At 37.6% G+C, this 22,432-nt stretch overlaps 1 protein-coding gene across 3 annotated transcripts in view; it reads right to left on the bottom strand.

The window, feature by feature from the left end:
• Positions 1 to 13,578: 13,578 nt before the first annotated feature.
• Positions 13,579 to 22,432, bottom strand: part of LOC121316735 (gremlin-2-like) — a 13,980-nt gene continuing 5,126 nt past the window's right edge. For 2 of the 3 annotated variants that reach the window (XM_041251865.1, XM_041251867.1), the window contains exon 2: positions 14,977 to 15,619. In XM_041251865.1, coding sequence (XP_041107799.1) covers positions 15,118 to 15,618 — 501 coding nt within the window. In that variant the 5' untranslated portion in view covers position 15,619 and the 3' untranslated portion in view covers positions 14,977 to 15,117. Of the gene's footprint in view, positions 14,633 to 14,976; positions 15,620 to 22,432 lie in introns of those variants that run through there. The other variant, XM_041251866.1, reaches the window with a different exon arrangement.

The following is a 22,432-nucleotide window of genomic DNA, read 5'->3' as shown; positions in this document are numbered from 1 at the left end:
ATTTAAAAATAATAATAAAAAATCAAATTAATCTTGCATTTTTTTTTATTGTAGTCTTTAATTAGCATATTTAATTGATACAGTTACTGCAGCCATCTTGTTCAAATTTGTTCACCATTTTCTTATTTCTCAATTCATATTGTTTTTATATTTTTATAAAACAATAGTGACAGACTTCAGCATGTTTCTGGACTATCTTGGGCTCTCTCAATCTGTCTACGTCCCCTCTCACACTCGGACACACCATGGATCTCATCGCCAAGGGTCATGACCCCTCAAATCTCTGTCTCGGATATCTCTTCTCTCTGACCATTTCTTAATCACATGTAATATTAATCTCCCTGCTCTTTCCTCTGCTACTGATTACTTTTATCTCCTTCCATCCCAAGAACCTGCTGAATCCTTTGAAACTCTGAATGTGTCTCTTCACCCGCCTCCCGTAACTAACTGGTACTCTCCCATCCTGTGTTGACAATGCGGTGACCCTCTACAATGCCATCCTTACTCATATCATTGACACTGTTGTACCGCTCACAACCAGAGCCATCAAGAAAGATAGAAACTGCCCATGGTACACATTCACACTTCGATTGCTTACGTCTGCCTGCCGCTAGCTTGAGCACAAGTGATGGTCGTCTGGACTAACTGTTCACAGAGAGATCTGGACTGACTATCTCGGTAGCTACAGACGTGCGCTCACCACTGCCAGGATGAAGTACTTCTCTGAAATCATATCTGGGACACGGTAAACCCAATGTTCTCTTTAAGACCATTGACCAAATCCTATGTCCAGCCACCAACAAATCCATATCCTGTGCATCCTCCTTTATCTGTCATGATTTCTTTCGGAATAAAATTGACATCATCTATTCTACGCTGTCCCGCCACAAACCCGGTCTACTACTTGACAACCTTGACTCTCCTCTCTATTGCTGATGTCTCCGACTTACTGTTAAGATCAACTACTGCCACGTGCCCACTGGCAGACTAATCTTGTCCATTTCTGTGGTTCTGATCTTGCTCCTTCAGTTATGCACTCTCAACCTGTCCCTAGATCTGGCTCAGTTCCTGCTACCCTTAAACTAGCCAGAGTTACCCCGGTACTCAAAAAACCCTCCCTCGACCTATCTGACTTGTCTAATTTCTGTCCCATCTCCAATCTCCCTTTTCTCTCCAAAACTCTCGAAAGGGCTGTAGTCAGTCAGCTGATTAAACATGTCATGGATAACAATCTATTGAATCCCTACAGTCTGACTTCTGGCCTCATCACAGTACTGAAACTGCTCTGCTCCGGATTGTGAATGATCTGCTCAATGCTAATACTGGTGCTCCCTCTGTGCTTGAACTCCTTGACCTAACAGCCGCTTTTTACACCATAGATTATGGCATTCTTCTTGACCGCCTTCAGAAACATGCTGGCATCTCTGTAACCTGTCTCTACTGGATGTCCTCTTACCTGTCCAGACGCATGCAGTCTGTTGTCTATGCTGGATGCAGTGGTGTTGCAAACCCAGTCACTTGTGGTGTCCCCCAAGGATCTGTTCTTGGGCCCCTTCTCTTCAATATCTATATGCTTCCCTTGGGTAACCTCATCCGCCAACACAGCCTCATGTTTCACTCCTATGCTGACGACACCCAGCTCTACTTAAAACTTGAACCTGGAAGCCCTTCTGCATGGTCCGGCTCTCGGCTTGCATTCAAGACAATCAGACCTGGATGTCTGCCAACATTTTTCACTTCAACTCTGTACTCCTTAACAATCTCAATATAGCCCCACCGAACCTCAAACTCTGCTGCTGCCTTCCCTCACTGTATGAAGTCTTGGTGTGCTTCTGGACAGCAACCTCACCTTTGATTCCCACATCTCCTCAGTGGTCAAATCTTTCTTTTGAAACATCTCAAGTCCATCCCTACCTTTCCCTCCCAGAATCTTTGTCATGCATTTGTCTCCTCTCGACTCAACGACTGCTGCTAGTTCAGAATGCTCTTGCCAGGATCCTTTGCAGATATTAAAAAAAAAAAAAAAAAAAAAAAAAAAAAATAAAAAAAAAACATGAACAAATCACGCCCCGTCTTGCCCAGCTGCACTGGCTACCTGTAAAGTTCAGGATTACATTCAAAACTCTCCAGCTCACCTACAATGCCCTTCATCACACAGATCCTGAGTACCTCCTCAACCTGCTGACCTGCTGTGTCCCTGCCAGCAAGCTTATGTCCTCCAACTGGCCTGCTTGTTATCTCAAAGCAAATGTGCAGCACACCTGGAGAACGCCCGTTTAGCTTCATGCCTCTGACTCTTTGGAACTTTATTCCAGCTTTGATGCATGATGCTCCCGTCGTCGTTCGCTTTAAATCAACTCTCAAGACCCACTTGTTCCCTCATGCTTTCCATGCTCTTTAAGCCTGATATCTGCTATTAGTTGCTGTGTTATTGCTACTATTCATGTATTTTTATTAAGCATTCTTTTTTACTGTATATCATGTATTATGAATTTTGGTGTTACTGTATCTTGTAAAGCGCTTTGGTGGTCCATTATGAAAGGTGGTATATAAAATAGTGCCTATAGAAAGTCTACACCCCCTTCAGCATTTTTTCACATTTTTCATGCATTTTAATTAAGGATTGTTTTCCACTTGTCTACATACCAGACTCCACACTGTTAGAGGAAAATGTGTTTTTATTGATAAAATAATATATTAAAAACAAAACTGAAAGATCATAGTGGATAAGTCTCCACCCCCCTGAGTTAATACTTGGCAGAAGCACCTTTGGCTTACAGCTGTGAGTCTGTAGGTATAAAGGGTCTACCAACTTTGCACATCTAGATTTGGCAATATTTGACCACTCTTCTTTGCAGCGGTTAATGGACAGCAATCTTCGTAATGCCACAGATTTTCAATTAGATTTAGGTCTGGCCTCTAACGGGGCCACGCAAGGACATTTACCTTTTTGTTCCTTAGCCACTCCAGTGTAGCTTTGGATGTGTGCTTTGGGTCGTTGTCATGCTGAAAGGTGAACTTCAGTCCCAGTTTCAGGTTTCTTGCAGAGGGCAGCAGGTTTTCCTCAAGGTCTTCTCTTTACTTTGCTCCATTCATTTTCCCTTCTATCCTGACAAGTGCCCCAGTCCCTGCTGATGAGAAACATCCCCTAACATGATGCTTCACAGTAGGGATGGCGTTCTTTCAGTGATGCGCTGTGCTGGGTTTGCACCAAACATAATGCTTGCATTTAGGCCAGAAAGTTCAGTTTTAGTTTTGTCAGACCACAAAACTTTTTGCCACATGGCTACAGAATATCCTCAGTGTTTTTTTTTTTTTTTGCATATTTCAAATGGGATTCAAGGTGGGCTTTCTTGAATAATGGCTTCCTACTTGTCACCCTACCATACAGGCCAGATTTGTAGAGTGCTTGGGATATTGTTATTACATACACACTTTGACCAGTCTTGGCCAATAAAGCCTGTAGCTCTTGCAAAGTTGCCATTGGCCTCTTGGTAGCCTTTTTGATCAGTCTCCTTCTTGCTCGGTCATCCAGTTTGGAGGGACGGCCTGATCTAGGCAGGGTCTTGGCGGTGCCATACACCTTCCACTTCTTAATAATCGTCTTCACTGTGCTCCAAGGGATATTCAAGGCCTTTGATATTTTTTTATACCCATCCCGATCTGTGCCTTTCAACAACTTTGTCCCGTAGTTCTTTTGAAAGCACCTTGGTGCTCGTGGACAATTTAACACAGGTGGAGGCCACTTAACTTGGTGTGTGATTTTGAAGGCGATTGGTTACACCTGAGCTAATTTAGGATTGCTATTACAACAGGGGTGGACACTTATCCAACCAAGCTATTTCAGTTTTTATTTTTAGTTAATTTTCTATAAATTTCTAGAATATGTTTTTTTTCACTTAGAAGTTATGGGGTAGGATGTGTAAATAAAAGAAAAAAAACTATTTTAATGCATTTTAATTACAGACTATAAGGCAACAAAAGGTGAAAAATTTGAAAGGTGGTGTAGACTTTCTATAGGCACTGTAGATTGATTTGATTGTTTGAACCAACTGCTAAATCACAATGGTATCAGTTTATTACTCACCTTAATGCATTTCAAATTATGCTGTGCATTTTTTCTTATCAGTTACCTTTATATATATATATATATATATATATATATAGTGTGTATGTGAGTGTGAGAGAGAGAGAAACACTTTCTTTGACTATCCCAAAGAGTGAGACCGAAAGTGAAATTTTCAGGCCAAAGAATGAGTCTTTCCAGCTGTTCTTGCTTAAGACCGGCCCTCTCATCTCTGGTCCTTGTAACTGTGTATTTTAAAATGTACACTACTTAATATTGAATTTTAAACACTAAATGTACCGTAGTAATATTTCTACATGCATGTTGTTAATATTGTAGGAATAACTACTACACAATCATCATTTTATTATTATTTTTATTTTTATTATTATTATTATTATTATTATTATTATTATTATTAAACATTCTTAATTTATCAGTGAGAGGGTTAAAAACTGGTACAAAAGGATTTTGTTGCTGCGACAACACTGCTTGGTATTTGTGTTTCACTTTCCGGATGAGGAGTGAATCTTTTTCCCCTTGATGACCACAAGACCGCTCCTGGCAACACAGGGTACATTAAAAAAAATGTCTGCTACTGGGACAACAACGGGCCACTTCTTTGTCCATTAGGCTTTACAGTGGAGATGAATGTCACAGAACCACAAACTTTTAACTGCTCATGGTCCGTAGTCTCCTTGGTTACCATAGTAGACATGCCTGCTCTTTCTAATGAGGCCCCAGATACATTGCTGTCTCTTGCAGAGCAAAAAGATTTTGAATCACAAACACATGTACATTATTGTACAAGGCAGGAGCTAGCTTGGGCTTCGGTTAAAATCATATTAATAATGATTTATTTAGGTCTTTTTGCATGTCTCTTTGCCACAAATAAAATACATTTTATCCTTTGTTATGCATAGAAAATACAGTGCCCAGAAAAAGTTTGTGAACCCCAATGATAATTATGCAATTTCCATATTTTACCAAGATAGCCTTCTTGAATTAAAACCAGCCTTTTCTTAAATATTCAATAGGGTTTATATTAACCAATTCCATGTCTTCTGAAACCAAATGATGTATGAATTAGACAAAATACGAGTAATTAAGATTCAGGGTATGTGAAAAAGTAAGTGAACCCCTGGTTTTAGCAGCTCGATTAAGGCGATAATTAGAATCAGGTGTTTAAATAATTAGGTAGATCTTCAGGGGTGAGTTTGGGAGGCCCCACCCTATATAAAGATCAGAAACTGTGAGTTTGGTCTTCACCATACAGGTGTGTGGAAACATCATGCCATAATCAAAATAAATCTCTGAGAACCTCAGAAAAACAGTTAGTGATGCTTATCAGTCTAGAAAGGGTCACAAAACCATTTCTAAGGATTTGGGGCTCTACCAATCCACTGTTTCTACAAATGGAGAAAGTTCAAGACCACAGTCGTTCTACCCAGGAGCGGTCATCCTTCCAAAATCTCTCCAAGAACAAACTGGAAAATCATCAAGGAAGTCACAAAGAACCCCAGAGTAACATCCAAGGATCTGCAAGCCACTCTCACCTTGGCTAATGTGAGTGTTCATGACTCAACTATCAGAAAAAGACTGAACAAGAATGGTGTTCATGGAAGGATAGCCAGAAGGAAACCATTGATCTCTAAAAAGAACATTGCTGCCCGTCTGAAGTTTATCAAAGACTTCACAAGACTTCTGGAACAATGTTCTCTGGACAGACGAGTCAAAGGTAGGCCTTTTTGGCCTCAATGAGAAATGTTATGTTTGGCGAAAACCAAATACTGTGTTCGAATAGAAGAACCTCATCTCAACTGTCAAGCATGGTGGTGTGAGTGTTATGGTAGCTTTGTTGCCTCAGGACCTGGACTGCTTGCCGTCATTGACAGAACCATGAATTCAGCATTGTATCACAAGATTCTAGAGGAGAATGTCAGGCCATCAATCTGTGAGCTGAAGCTGAACCGAAAGTGGGTCATGCAGCAAGACAATAATTTTAAACATACAAGCACATCTACAAAAGAATGGCTGCAGAAGAAGAAATTCCACGTTTTAGAATGGCCTAGTCAAAGTCCGCACCCCATCGAAATGTTGTAGCAGGACCTGAAATGAGCTGTCCATGCAAGGAAGCCCTCAAATGTCGTCGAGTTGAAGCAGTTCTGTAAGGAGGAATGGGCCAAAATTCCTTAAAATCAATGTGAGAGTCTGACCAACAGTTGGAGGAAATGGTTAGTTGAAGTCATTGCTGCTCAAGGGGGTGCCACCAGTTACTGAATCTAAAGGTTCACATACTTTTTCACACATGGATATTGAATGTTGAAAAAGTATTATGTTTTTGTGTCATTTGTTTAATCAGGTTATCTTTATCTATTATTAGGACTTAGATTAAGATCTAATAACATTTTAGGTTTGAAATATGTGAAAATCCTAAGGGGTTCACAAACTTTTTTTTGGCACTGTAAAACCTGAAAACCACAAACCCCAAATATCCGTTCTGGTGTATTTAGAAGCATTTTACTTTTGCATTTGAAGTAAGTGGGATACATCTTTATTTCATCCAGTACGTGCTGGACACTTGCAAAGAAAAAGCTACTTGGTTTGCACTGTACAGAATCACACAGGTTCTGCAAATTTAGAAGCTCAGGTAGTCAAAATAAATAAAATAAAAAATCTGATAACTAAACCTTTGTATTTAAATAAACAGCATATATTAACAATGTCCTCATCTTTTTTTCTTCCATTATAAAAACTTCTGTGGTGGAAGGCACGGGCAAGTGCCTGGTTGTTTTTCATGGCTGGCTACGATCCTGATGACTATGTTATTTATTTTGGCGACACAGTATTTATCAGGCTGAGATGAATTGTTAAGTTTTCAGGTCCTGGTAATGTATAGACATTAGACCTGACCCTACGAACCGCATGCTAAAATATCCATATGGTCGAAAGCCGCAAGACATGTACTGTAAAACATGAAATTTTGACAAATGCACTGTATTTATTTTGAAAGGGATTATAGTACCTGCTCATGACGTAAGATATGTACATATAAATTTTAGACCTGCAATAAAACATTTCAACATGCATTCTCTAGTCTAGTGTCAACACTTCAATCTTATAAAAAGATTAATTCATCTGAATAGAGAGTTTGCCATGAGCAACTTACAAAACTCCACTGAGTCGTTAAATCGGCATCTTTACTGATTGATTCAACAATCAATCAATCAATCAATCAATTAATCAAATCAGCCTACAGTGCCAATAGAAAGTCTATACCCCCTTTCAAAATTTTCACCTTTTGTTGCCCTATAGCCTGGAATTAAAATGCATAAGGATATTCAGATGAAAATGTGTTGTGATTTATTTCATAATGACGTTTGAGGTTGCTCGCCTTGTACAGGCGATAGTGTGCAAGCAATTTGTTGCAGATGAGACACAGGTTTACTGTTTTCAGTGAAAGCAAACTCTTTCTCTCATTCTGGCTTCAAGCCTCATACTTTCATATATTACTCGTGGAGGGTTTGCTCAATGTCATTGTCCACAAAACGAACGAGCACTTAATTTAAAATTATGAAACTGACTTTCAACTGCACATCCATCTTCGAAATACGCATGTGCCAGCGAGCAGTGTCAAAGGTCAACAAGTGACAAAATATCCTTGAGTGAACATGCAGGCTCAAAGAAACAGGAGAGAAGAAAGAGTAATTAACACTAATAAATACAGAGAACACAAATAATAAACTTGCGTTTGCTTTTACATTCCCTCTTTTTCATTAATTGTTCTTTCTTCAGTTCATTCGAGCTGCAAAGTGTGTGTCACCCAACGTTTCACCGAGAGCCGCACTTGAACTGCGAAAGGTCCGCTTGCGGCTCGGGAGCCGCGGTTTGGCACACCTCTGGTATAGAATGTCAGCATTAATATACCAAAAACGTTTTTATTACCGATATGCAAATATGTACATATGTATTAAAAAAAAAAATACCTACAATAGTAGTTGAATTTCGCTACTAAGAAAAATATTGTGTATAAAAGCAGACAATGCTACGTTCGATGTGATTCTTTTGTTACATCGCATATCGCTGCCTCATATCAGCCTTGCCAAGGGAGACGCTTCTTCCAAAGTGGTAGTTTTGCTTTTGCACAGACTTCCCCGCTATATATATATATATCTATATCTATATCTATATATATATATATATATATATATATATATATATATATATAACTACGTGTATACTGATGCACAAAAGAAATGCAACACTCAGGTCTAATGGGTTTAATCAAATATTTTAAAAATAGATATCAAACAAAATCACAGAAAATGTGGACGAAAATACAGTTCGAAGAATCCTAAGTTTTCAGTATGAAACACTGTGAAAATAAAAACATTGCAAAGTTAGCATCGGGTATGAGCTCCCTGAGCATGAACACAATCCTGGCAGTGTTGACACATAGACCTGATCAGCCTCTGGGCAGACTGCTGTGGGATGTTCCGCCACTCTACCTGCGCAGCTGCAGCCAGCTGGCGAAGGTTGGATGGTTGCAGTTGTCTCCTGTGGATGGCACTGGCGATTTGGACCCACAGTGTTCTATTGAACTCGGGTCAGGATAAAAATCTGGCCACGGCAAGACCTTGACATTGTTTTCGTGAAGTTGTGCAATTGTAATCCTAGCACTGTGTCGTCTTGCATTGTCCTGCTGGAAAACCGACTCTTCAGGATTGGCTTGCAGGAATGGAAAAACTGTTGCCTCAAGGACTTCGTCAATGTATCGCTGAGCAGTAAGGTTACCCTCAATCTGCACCAAAGGTGTTCTTGTGTTAAAGGAGATTCCTTCCCACATCATCGCACTTCCACCACCCCACCGGTTGTCTTGAACAACACAATAGTCAGCATAACACTCACCACGATGTCTCAACACATGTTGTTTTCTGTCAATGTTACCCCTGAATGGCCTCCAAGCATGCAAATCATTTTCATGCAGACGGCGAGCTACAGTCATTCTGCTGATGCAGTGGTAATTTCATGCTGGTAATTTCTTACGCAGATGGACCAGTCGAATGTGACAGTCCTGGGCCAGTGTGATGACCCTTTGCCTTCCAAGATATGGCCTGTCCCTCACAGAGCCGGTTTCCTGGTTTCTCTGGACTAGTCTGCTGATTGTTGAAGCAGAACATCTCATATTCTGGGAAACTTCCCTTAGACAGGTTACCTTCAATCATGCCAATAGCAACCAGGTGATCTCAATTACTCAAACAGGGCATGGTCATATCTTTCACTGTTCTTGCGTTAATTAAAATCATATCTTTTCGAATGGCTATTTATACAGATTCTTAATCAACTAATCAGCTATGGCCCAATAGTTGAAATATGCATAGATACATTTTGTAAGCACAGTTAATCTTGCATGTTTTGTATTACTCAATTGCATTCCTATTCCTACAATGTAAGTTTTGTGTAAATCCAGTATGGTGTCTATACATAAATGGAGACAGCCATGTGATCAATACGGCGATAGAAAATAAAAAGATAATTTTATAATTATAATTAGTTTTCCAACTTATTCAATTTTGAAGACCACTTCAGGCAAGCTGAAATGCTTTAAAAGAAAAAAAAAAGCTTATTTTATTTTTGGAAATCCTCAGCCTCTTTCTCCCCAGTTTATATCTTGTGTTTATGATACATCCTTCAACTTTTCACTGTTTAAGAAATGGCCTAAGGCAAAATGGAACAGCAATCTTCACTTGGGACCAACATCCTAAAATTACTTTCAGATAATAAAGACCAAATTTTAGATGCTGACTTAATTTTCCGTAAACAACTTCTTCAAATTGGTCATATGTCCAAGAAAACCCATTTTACATCTCACATATTAACCATTTCAGAGTCAGACTTTTTATTTGTTGCATTGATGAAACTATGTATGCATTCTTCATAAAAAGTCAGATCATTTGGACTGAGAGAAGACATTTTTCCAGTGCTTTTGACACGCTTTTATGTTTTTTTTTTTTTCCCAATGGTTCCAATTTATCAAATATGACGAATCTACGTATTTCATTTTACTATGGCAATTTATTTTCATTTTATTTTATTTTGATGCATGAAATGAGACAAAACTAAGGCACTACCATACAAATACACACACTGTTAGTCACGTCCCTTTTCAAAGGACCGTCTTTCATCTCCACTCCTCACAACAAGAGAAAAACACTGATTCTGTGACTTATCAGAAAAAGAATTAGAAAACATGCTACAAAAGGAAGATACTCCAAACACTAAAATAGTGATTAAAAACCTCACTGTCAATGTTTTCTGACTTTCTGAAATTCATACAAATTGAACTCGATGAAAACAAATATGTCGGGCGGGATATAAACTGTATTATGCAGCAGTCAGCAAACCAGATGGAGAGCTGCATGGCGAGAAAACTTTGATAACTATGCGGTATGATATACACACAGAGTGCCTATAGAAAGTCTACACCCCCTTGAACTTTTTCACATTTTGTTGTGTCAGTGCCTCAGAGTTTCATGCATTTAAATGCCATAAAAGTCAATAACTTGCAAAGTTGCCTCTTGGTAGCCTCTCTGATCAGTCTCCTTCTTGTTCGGTTATCTAGTTTGGAGGGACGGCTTGATCGAATTGTCTTGACCATGCTACAAGGGATATTCAAGGCCTTAGATTTTTTTTATACTCATCCCCTGATCTGTGCCTTTCAACAACTTTGTCCCGTAGTTCTTTTGAAAGCACCTTGGTGCTTATGGTTGAGTCTTTGCTTTGAAATGCACTACCCAGTAGTGGAAACCTACAGTTACTGCTGAATTTATCCTGAAATCATGTGAATCACTACAATTTAACACAGGTGGCGGCCACTTAACTTGGTGTGTGATTTTGAAGGCGCTTGGTTACACTCGAGCTAATTTAGGATTGCTATTACAAGCGAGGTGGACATTTGTCCAACCAAGTTGTTTCAGTTTTTATTTTTAATTAATTTTCTACAAATTTCTAGACTATCCTTTTCACTTGTAAGTTGTGGGTTAGGATATGTAATAAATGATATATATATATATATATATATATATATATATATATATATATATATATATATATATATATATATATGTATTTTATTTTTTTTTAATTCCAGGCTATAAGGCAACAAAAGGTGAAAATTTTGAAAGGGGGTGTAGACTTTCTATAGGCACTATATATATATATATATATATATATATATATATATATATATATATATATATATATCTATATATATAATACCCCTTTGAGATTTGGTAGAAAGGAAGACCGTGATTAATATTGGGTGCTGACCACTTACATTCTGTTTTCTATGATACAATAAGAGCACAGCTTCAGAACAAAATTCAGTGCATTCAGAGCTCTATTGCTTACGGAGTCTTTGAGAACAGCCTATTAGGATAATAGAGCCAGCTGGACTGAATTAGATACAGAAATCCCATTCCCTCAGTTAAGAAAATATAACCAATGCCATGCTGAGACTCTGATCTTAAAGAAAACTCTCATACGATGTTTGATATGTGCTGTGAGGTAGTACATTGCTTTAGAAAATGGAACCTGCCCAGAAAAGGTTCTTGGACCAACACCCTTACTAATTCTCCTCCCATCAAGCCAGTGCTTATGCAGTAAATAGTCGAGCAATGACTGCTGTTTAGTCTGGCTGTCAGGACATTTGGCAGAGTCACTGCTTATACTAAAATGGTCAATGATGCCCCATTAAATCTGCCAACATTTTGTATAAACTTCAGCATCTAAATTTTTTTTTTTTTGGTGACTTAAACAATGTAATGTTTTGCTCTATAAAAAGATAACTATATGTGCATCTACTACAGTTGCTGCTAATATAATAAACAGTGTAATATTCGTAACATGGAATTTGTTTTGGAACCATTTTTTTATACAGCAAGGTCGTTGCAACACCTACCCATGTGTTATGTTCAGATCACATACTAAGCATTGAAAATCCTAGTAATATGTAAATTGTCAACATTTGAAATTGTGTAGATAAAAGCTACAGTGAAAGTGAATGGCAGGGGTTCCTTACAGTTTAGAAACTAAATGCTCTCTCCATTGTTGTGATAATGGGACATTACCACACACATCTCTCACACCATAGGAAGTGAGCAGCCAAACCATGGTACGGCTTAAAAGGGTGGGTAAATTGTATTCTCACGCTAAATAACTGACAGAAACATGACTGAAAACCGTACCTTTTATGTAACACCATTGATTCAACATTTAAAAAGATAGCCATTTGACCCATAAAATGATAGTGCTTTTATAGTTTAGATTTTATACAAGCAAGGTTATAAACAAAATATTGAAGCTACTATAAATAAAAAATGCAGCCCTTTGCAGTAAATAAATAATGAAGCCTGTTGCAAAGCACAGAAAGCTAGTGAATATAACACACTTATTATATTTGTGTTTGGTCACAGGCTGATTCCTTTAAGCCTAGACTTTTCTGTCCCTTAGTAATAAGATGCAATTTATTAAACACTAGCCTTAACTAACATCTATCATGGCTACCTGCCAAGGACAAAAAAAGTCTTGTGTGTACCCCATAATGTATTAAATTAGCATTGCTGCAGGCTACTGACAGCACCAGGCTTGAGCGACCACCTGGAATTGAAGCAAAATCTCTTAACCCTAATTCATTGAGCAAGATGTGTTTTAGAAGAATGAAAACATGAAAAAGAAAATACTGTTGGTTTCCATGAATTTGTTCAGAAAGACAAATCAGAAGTTCCAGAAAGTCCCGGTTAGATTTGCACCTACTGAGAAATGTGTTGAACTCGTATGGAGTACTGGAGCCCCAATAACAACAACAACAAAATATATCTACTGCTGTGCAAAAGTCTTAGACATGTTTCTACTCTGAGGCATTATGAACAGCAGCAATTTATTCAAAGCCTCCACTAGTGTTTTCTACTATTGTAACAATCTCGACTTGCATAAAGATAGAAAAACTGGCAGAAGGCACAATACCACACCTTGAAAATCAAGTGATGTGAGCTATTTCACTCAGTGTTTTTCCTTCTTTATGCAAGTCAAGGTTGTTATAATAGCAGAAAACACTAGTGGAGGATTTGAGTAAATTGTTGATGCTTATAATGCATCAGAGTAGAAAAATGCAACATGTCGAAGACTTTTGCACAGCAGTGTATCTGTAAGCACATTCTACTGGTGACAGCCTTGCACTGTCCATGAGGAATTCTGATTCAGGTATTTATTATTATTATTATTATTATTATTATTATGTAGTGGAAAATGTGGACGAGTAGCATAGCCTATTGAATTTACAACCAGTATTTATAAAAACGTGTATATATTATATACGTACATGTATAATAGGTTTATAAGAAATCTATATACAGTCAAAAAATGTTTAGGAAACATAAAATAATTACATTGGATTTTTTTACATTTTATGTACTTATTTGTTTACTGTGCTTTTTTAATTAGATTACCGGTAACTAAAAAAATTGGGGAAACCCTGTTTAAGAATGCTGCACAATATCAGTAGTCATGCAAGGTCAAATTGGAACTATAGACAGAAATATTTAAATATCTTTAAAAGAACATACACCACATAGAAATGAGACTTCAGTTGCAGGGTGCATTTCCTAGTAAATGCTTTAAATAAATAAACCTTTTTATTATATTAGCTCTGGCGCTCCTTTAAGGGCCAAATAACAATGAATACAAAAGGAAGCAAAACACACAACGACAAGGACAAAGTAAAAATCAATGTTTCCACTGATAAGCCTTTTTGTGAGGTGGTACCTAATGGTAGAACACAAGCAAAGGTACAACTCATTCTTTCTCTACACAAGTATTTCCCAAAAGAGGGCTACAAGTCAAAGTTCAACATATTTTCAATTATAGTGTTATAACCTTAATTTGTGTTTTATAATGCTCTGACAGAGTAAAATATCAAACAGGATTTGAATTATGATTTATTATGTTTATGTCGATGAATGACCTTTACTGGAATTTGTAAACTGAATATATACAGACTGCATTTTTATTTCTTGTCATTTTAAAACCTTTATCCCCTTAGAAACTAACATAACATAAAAATGTACTCAAATCTGAGAAGTAAATAGCAGCCAACATTAATCTAATTAGTGTAATTGCAGGTTAACACATGTATGTTGATTAGAGGCAGAACAATACTACTGTACACATTGATTACACTATTTCAAATAGAAAATAAACATTTTAAAATAGAACTGTACATATAGATGTTTTATTTTTTCTAAATACATTTTATTTTATTACATTTTAAATCAGTACAATTATCTCTTTTTTTTTTTGTTGCAGGCTCTCAATATTTCAATATCAGTGGAGTCCTTTTCTGAGCCACTCTACTTCTCTGAGCTGGAGCTCAGTCTAGTCCAGGCACCTAAATCAGGCAGCTCTGATTCTCTTATCACGATCACACTCGTTAAGGAGTCTCCTATCTGTTTTGGCACCACATTGGTATCGCATCTCAGGCAGCAGTCTCCAGGCTGGCAGATGTGTAGACTATGAAAAGACAAGAGTCAGTGAATCTGTTTAAGGCTGTTTAGTTAGGCCACACAAGGCTAGGGACTTATCAGAAGACTATATATATGTATAGTGATGTTTTTTCTTATAGCATATAACAGCTTACTGGCTGTTAAATATTCCTATTGCTTTGTGTGCAAATTGTGTACATATTTTGATTAGTTCTGATCAAGATGCATAACTTAAGCCGAATGTGGCAAATTTTATTAAATATATATTTATATATACTAAAAATCATATATATATATATATATATATATATATATATATATATATATATATATATATATATATATATATTTTTTTTTTTTTTTAAATGGGTCACTATTTAAAGCCAGTGCCTACTTCCTTCTTGGAAATAATCATTTCAGTTCTAAAATCAGTTCTACTTGATCCCTCCTTTGAGAGGAAATCCAACTTAATGGCAAAGTATTATTTACATGGCAGATGCTGACAGGACTATCTCACTGCTTGCCCGATTCACTGACGTTCACAGATATGCAGCGGCACTGTTTTACCCGCTGGATTTTCCGATGTCGGAAGGGCGGCTGCAGCTCCGGGCAGTCCAGCTCAACAGTGAGCGTTGTGAACTTTTGTGGCTTGCAGAAGGCGCAGGATTGGAAGGACTCCTGCTCCTTCTTGATGTGCCGGGGGATGTAGAAGGAGTTGCACTGTCCATAGCAGAAGCGGTTGATGACGGTGCGACTCAGACAGCCTTCCTCACTGACAGTCTGCCTCAGCGGCTGGGTTTTGCACCAGTCACTCTTCAAGTACTTCCTCTCGGTCACCACCAGGGCCTCTTGGCTGGAGGCCAGGACCTCCTGCTTGCGAGTGCGCCTGTGAGAGGTGTTGCCATTGTCCTTGTACGGTGATGGAATCCCCCCCTGCGGTCGCGTTTTTCCTGCTTCCACAACCATCAAGAGGAATCCCATCAGGAAAAGCAAAATAACAAGGTTCCAGGACATCCTGGGAGACAGAGGAGAAAAGCACATTCAGTCTTGTTTAGCATAGCAAATAAAATAAAAAATATGTAGACCTTTGTGCTTGTTGAGTTTAAGCACCCTAAAGTTTTGAGATGATCTGAACACTTTCGTAATAATAATAATAATAATAATAATAATAATAATAATAATAATACATATAAAAACACTTTTACATTTTCCTTCTCTTTGCTATATGTATATATTATCTATGAATTGATTTATGTTACAGTGAAGTACTTGTTGAGTGATAGGAAGACGAAAAATCTACCAATATAACACATGCTCAGCCTCCCTTTCTGTATAAAAGCAATCAAATCATGTTTAATATCAACACTAATCAGATGTTTTTTTTTTTTTTTTTTTCTTCATTTTGTACTTTTGATGTTTTAAAATTCAGAGATATAAACCTTAAAAAGAGAAAAAAGAAAGAAGGGGTAATTAAAATAGAGGTCTTGGTGGTTGCAGAAAATAACAACAATTATGCAATTATATATAATTTGCACTGCACAGAAATCAATTGCATAAATGCATGAGCATAATGGCAATGGAATTAAGAGAATGGCTTCCCTTACTCAGACAGACTGCGCTGTAACGCCCAAAGATGCATTACTGTAAGTTATTATACATTTCTAGGACCCACTACTTGTCCTCCCATGCAGCACTCTCCTGTTGAAAGCCCATCCTTCACTGATAACCCTAATTCCTCGATACATTCTCCTTCCCTATTCCCTGCAGTCTCAGACCTTGTGGTGTCTGTGAGAGTACAAGAGAGAGTTATATGTGGTGAGTGTTGCAGTGGTTGAGTGATGTAGAGAGTCTACAAGAAGCTGAGCCTAAACTGGCACCAGGCTATTGCATGGAAATTATGTCTGGCGACCCGACCAGAATTTAACCATTCAACCTATAGTAGAAAGAACAGGCTATGGTGTTATCAATCCCTTTTACTTAACTAGTAATGCTAGCTTTGTAGCACTGGGTATATTATCTAATGGGACAAAGTATATAATATAATAATAATAATAATAATATATATAATAATAATAAATATTAGGGTTTTATTATCCAAGTAATTGTTTAACAATAAGTGCTTAAAATTACATTTTTTTACTTTTTCTGCTTTTTGCTATCATTCTGAGTGGCTCTTATTGCAATTACTCATATATTGTTTTTCCCTTCCTTTAACAAGAAAACATTAACATATATATATATATATATATATATATATATATATATATATATATATATATATATATATATATATATATATATTTTTTTTTTTTTTTTTTTACAGTGCAAGTAAAAGTAAACTAAGGTATACATTGGCATTACCAGCCCTACTGTATAACTTGAGTTATGCCTAAAGCTGTGTAAACCTGGGCATTATACAAGTGTGCCTCCTAGTTCTTTCAACACCTCGCATTGTACAGTGTGTACATCCACAAGGGTGTATGTGGCAACAAAAAAAAACAGACAGATGTTTACTTTGAACACTCTGAAACAAACGCAATTTACGAACACGGATCAGTGTAAAAAATAAAGTAGCATTTTGTGGTTTTCTGATGTTGCAGAAAAACAACATGAACAAAAATTCTTGCCATTAAGCAGGCTACAAATATGTACACTTGTTTAGCATAAGCAGATAACATAGGAACAAGAACAACAGGAGGGGATTCAGCCCTGTTCTTATTAGCTTGTTGATCTCAAAAGTTTTGGGTCTAACAGATCCCAAAGATTCAGCATCTATAGCTTGGCTATGTAACCCATTCCATACCCTCACCCCCAAGCATAGAACTGTTCTACCCTCTATCCTAAGCACGTCTCAATTTCCAGCTGTGTCCTCTGGTCTTGGCTTCTACGTTGAGACAAATAAATACCACACGCTAGCTTTTAAAACCCAATGTTTGATCTATAGTTCATTAAATGACTTGTCCCTGGCCCTGGATGTTGCTTCCTCTGTGTTTCATCTAAATCTAGGAGAGTATTATGCTGTTGTGTGATACTATCACTGCAATCCTCTACCCCAGCCTCCCCTGCCCTGGGCCACAGGGTAACTTGCCCTTAGAGTTTTAGACTATTTTAAATGGTTTCCTATGAGGACAGGAAAAGACAGATTAAGTTTAATTTGTCACTTTTTCAAGCACAGAGGGAACAATGCAGCTCACTCAATGATTATTAAAGGGAACTGAAGTAACTCTGTCTATCAGCCTTACATCTTTGCAACACATGTTACTGGTTGAAAAAAAAAAAAAAAAAACACTAAAAATGAGGGCATTGACACTACACACTACCAGCATTCCAGAATAACCCATCTCTTTTGTACTCTGCTAATAATTTTTTGGTTGAGCCAGCTCAAATTCCACTTAAAGACAAATAGAGATACTCCATAAAACTGCTAGTTCTACTAAGTAATGATATCCAACACAGCAGACACTGCCTGCGAGGTCATTTTCTACAGAGAGCTTACAGAGTCAAGATGAAGACCACATTTTACTGTTTAGTGAGCGTTCCAAGATTTTATGCTTTGGGCACCGTCCTCTTTGATAATGACTGCTGATTTCAGGTCCTGATTTCTTGTGATCATTCCTGATGTTTATAATAATGGACAATGTATAAGAACACTTGGTAGAGTCAGTGTAGGTGTTTCCCCAACTCCAACGGGTATCAGAAGCATTCAAACAATTTCTTCCATTTCAAGAGCTATATGAATGCCATTTCTATCAGGTACATAGAGATTGGCTTAATCCTGTCCTAGCAGCTACACAACACTGCAGTTTACAGTTGTTCTATGACTGGCAGAAGGTAGGCATTTAAGCATTTCCTTTCACTATTACAGAAGTGAGTTTACAACCACCTTGCCCCCCCCCCCCCATTTTATGAACAGCTCCTGACAAAAGAACAATGAAAACTAGAAAATAGACCTAAGCAGGCAATGGGAAGCGTAACTTTTGATCTCCTGCTTCCATCCTGTGGCTGTATGTACAAAAAAGCAATGCTCCTTCATGTTGAAGAAAGAGAAAGGCTTTCTAGCTGAAAATAAAAACAAATTTAATGCTGAATGCAGCATTCTAGCTGCCTCAACACTCTGAGTTAGCCAATCAGAATTTGTTTTATTTACGGTTTATTGGCGCATATGTATGTGGTGCACACAATAGTAGAACTCTAGCCAGCTCCTGACACAAAGACATCATTATTTGACTGGAAGGCCTACAGCCATCAACTCCTGTGTCCAAAGCCAGAACAGGCTCAAATAAGTATGCTTTTTTCAACCGTTTGATAATGTTGAGTATCCCTTCCTGAAAAGGCTTTTGAATTTATATATATTTTTTAAACGTACTGTGCGTAACTTTACGAAGCAAATCAAACTTGAACGCTGCTTTGAAAACAATTAAAAGAGTAAAGCATTCATTCGACAGTTTTTTGATATTGAAAATTACATTTTGTGTTTTTGGATTCAAAGTTTCAAAATGGATTGTTTTGACATGAACGACAATATAAAATCTGTAAAAAAAACTCACTTGATGATCTGTTAAATCGTGATAAATGCCAGATGCTAAATATATTTGCTGTTGCAAATTAAATAGCTCCCAGAAATGCACAGGACATAGACCCCAGTACAATTCTCTTCAAGAAAGGTATTCAATCAAAATGCTGAGATGAGAAAGCTGCCTCTAAAAAGAGTACAAAATATTCTTCTGCAGCTCTGCATTCTCAGTGCACCGTTTACAACAGAGCAGCTGCAATACAGCTTCTGCACTTTACTGCTTTGATCTTTACTGCTCTATGTTGACCTCTGCTGTTCCCTAATATGGCTACATTGCTGAAACTTGACCTCTGGGCTCAGTGTACCCACCCAACCGGAGCTATACAGACCCTCTGTATGACCCTTTATGCATTAATTGGCACACTGAATGAAATACAAATGGCAGACTGAACAAGACTGCACAGACAGATAGGTTTAAATACCTGGTTACTGATTGATTCGAAATGACTGATGGTTGACAGGTACAGGTAAGTTAGAGATAACGTTAAAAAACACGTTTTTCACAGGCACACATATTGTCCTTCAGTTCAGTTTTCTGTAAGTCGGTTCTGTAAGCATTGGATTATATTCTGTTCTTAATCAAAGTGAGCTGGTAAGATAAAGGGGTTAAATGATGTAGTAGGGTTGTATACAGTTTTGCTAAAGGCATGTGTTCTTTCAAACAGATTGTGTTTGTTTTTGCTACAAATCTGACTTTCATTTCAATTATTCAACATGACAGGTCCCAGACTGACAGTGCTCGACTCTGTGGTCCTCTATTTATCCACATTTCAGTGCCAACATGATCAGAGAAAGTACAAGTTTATTCACATCGGAGTGCCATGGATAAACCTCCTTCACACCATTTCCAACAGCAGCGTCAACTAGTGCTTTTTCAGTAAGCTCCAAAAAAGAATCTCAGCGGAATAAAGGGGTAACATAAGGTTTAGCAAAAGAACACAAGGAAGATGAATGATACAATGGATTTTAAAGCCTTGGTTGGCATGCATTTAGCCCTCTTATGACATATTTGTAGTCTACATGGAAAAAAAAAAAAAAAAAAAATTGTGTCACATTTTATAAGGGATATATATTAAATACATGCGATTTACATACTGTATGTAACCGCATATACTATATGTGACTAAAACTTCACCATATAACAAAATAAGCATGCCATTCTTTTGCACTTTTGTGACTAATTTGGAAAGCGTGCAAATATGTAAAACTGGTAGATCAACAACATTCTACAACATCTGGGAACAAGAACCAAAGCAATTATAAATATAATGTTAAGCTTTCAGAACACAGTTTCAAGCATGTCAGAATTCGAGGAAATCCAACTAAAGTTGATTTTGGAGAATGTACACAAACTAGAATGTAAAATAAAAGGCATGCTTTCTGAAAAGTGCTGGGAACCAGGGAAGAATGTTGTAAGCATCAGCGAGGAATTATACTCCAGGGTGAAACAGAACAGGCCTGTGTGAGACTGCTGCATTAGTGACAGGTTGGAGCAGTGGAGGGCCCGGCACAGAGCTGATACTGCAAGCTTCACTCTTTCTGTGCTTTCAGAATGGTACAATTCTCTCAGTGTACTGTTTAAATCCTCTTTACCGTTGTTTTCCTGTTTGTTTGTTTTTTTTGTTGTTTAAATTCAGTTATGGTTTACAATTAACATTAGCGGTCAACTCTTTAAATAATACCCTTCAACCCTTGTTGAAGGGTATTCTGAGGCTTACTGGGTACTTCCACTGACAGTATAAATGTGCCCTTAATAAGAAATATGCCACACACACAAAAAAAAACAACTTTAAGCACTTCTGGATCACAATCAAATGCTAAATCATTGAGGATTAACAACTGGCAGACGTACAACATTATCTCAATAAAATAACTGCAACAGAACAAAAAACAAAAAACACAAACAAACAAAAACAAAACATGCACGAACAATGATGTCAGTAATCCCAGTTCTCCAGGATGGGGTGGGAAGCGTCTTAAATCCCCTCGCAAGAAACTTCCAAGCAAGGTGCATACTATTGAATATATACAGAAAGCAGTGGCTTCATCTCATAAGCTGGGGTAGTCACTCAGAATGTTAATAAAAATGGACTCTGCATATACTCTAAATGCAATCATTTTAAATATAAAACTAGGTCATTGTTACATATATTGTACAAACAACCAAAGCAAACAACTGCTTGTAACTGGAATGCACATCTCAGGATGATGCCACGTGAAAACACTGTACCTTAGTATACAGTCCATACATAATGCCCACGGTAAAAAGTGTACACTGGCCTCACCATACTGTACGATTACATCTCCCTCTCTCAGGTCTGCCTCCCTTACTGACTAGCCAAGAGGGCATAATCAAGCCTCAAAATGTTTAATCTCCTTGAGACCCCTTTTAAAATGTATTTTGGTTAACATATGTCCCCCAGTTAAATTGGCATGAAAACAGGATTACAAGGTAGTTTTAGGAACAGACACAATGTCATTACAATAGATTTGCCTGAGGATGTTTGGACAGAGGCTTGCAGTAACCATGGACCGCCTTGGTAATCAACTGCAGCTGACAGATTCTAGCACATGCTGTTTCAAAAGCCATTCACCAACTACTTTGCTTCCCACACATGTGGTATAAAATAAATAACACACTTTTCCTTTTTTGGTCAGCTGTGGTTCAGAAGTGGTAACAGTGTCGCAACAGGAACAACAGCCTAGGATGCAGCACATAGTTTATATAACTCCATATATATTCCTCCACTTCAGCGACCTTTCCCTTTAACTGGCAAGGTGAACAAGGTGGATGGAAAATCAAACACTTCACCTTGTCTGATACACAGTAGAAAGGTTCAGAATAACAGTGGAGGTCAAGCAACCCAAAAAACAAAGTGAACAACCAGTTAGGTTATGTATTTACTTTTCCTAGCATTAACTGTACAGAATACTTTTTTTTATTGTAAGTTGCGCTTTCTGACTTTTCCTTTATTTCTAGTACGTTACTAGTAAAGAAGATAAGAATGGTATTTACTGAAAGTCACATAATGAACATATAATCTTATTGTCTTTATTAGAAGTCTTCAGTTTATTCAGGGTGTAGCACCTGAATGGTTAAAATCCGGACAGACTTTCCTGTAGAGCAACCCACACATTTAGATAAGAGCACAACAAACACAGCCCCCATGGGCTTTAATGTATGGTAAATATTCCAGCTTAACTATGGTAGGTACCTGATTTTAACAGCAACCTAGCTAAACTGTAAGCCATAAC

This window comes from Polyodon spathula, chromosome 6 (genome assembly GCF_017654505.1).
Source record: "Polyodon spathula isolate WHYD16114869_AA chromosome 6, ASM1765450v1, whole genome shotgun sequence".
NCBI lineage: Eukaryota > Metazoa > Chordata > Actinopteri > Acipenseriformes > Polyodontidae > Polyodon > Polyodon spathula.
Note: the sequence above shows the minus strand (reverse complement) of the source record. Positions and strands in the feature narration are given on the sequence as shown.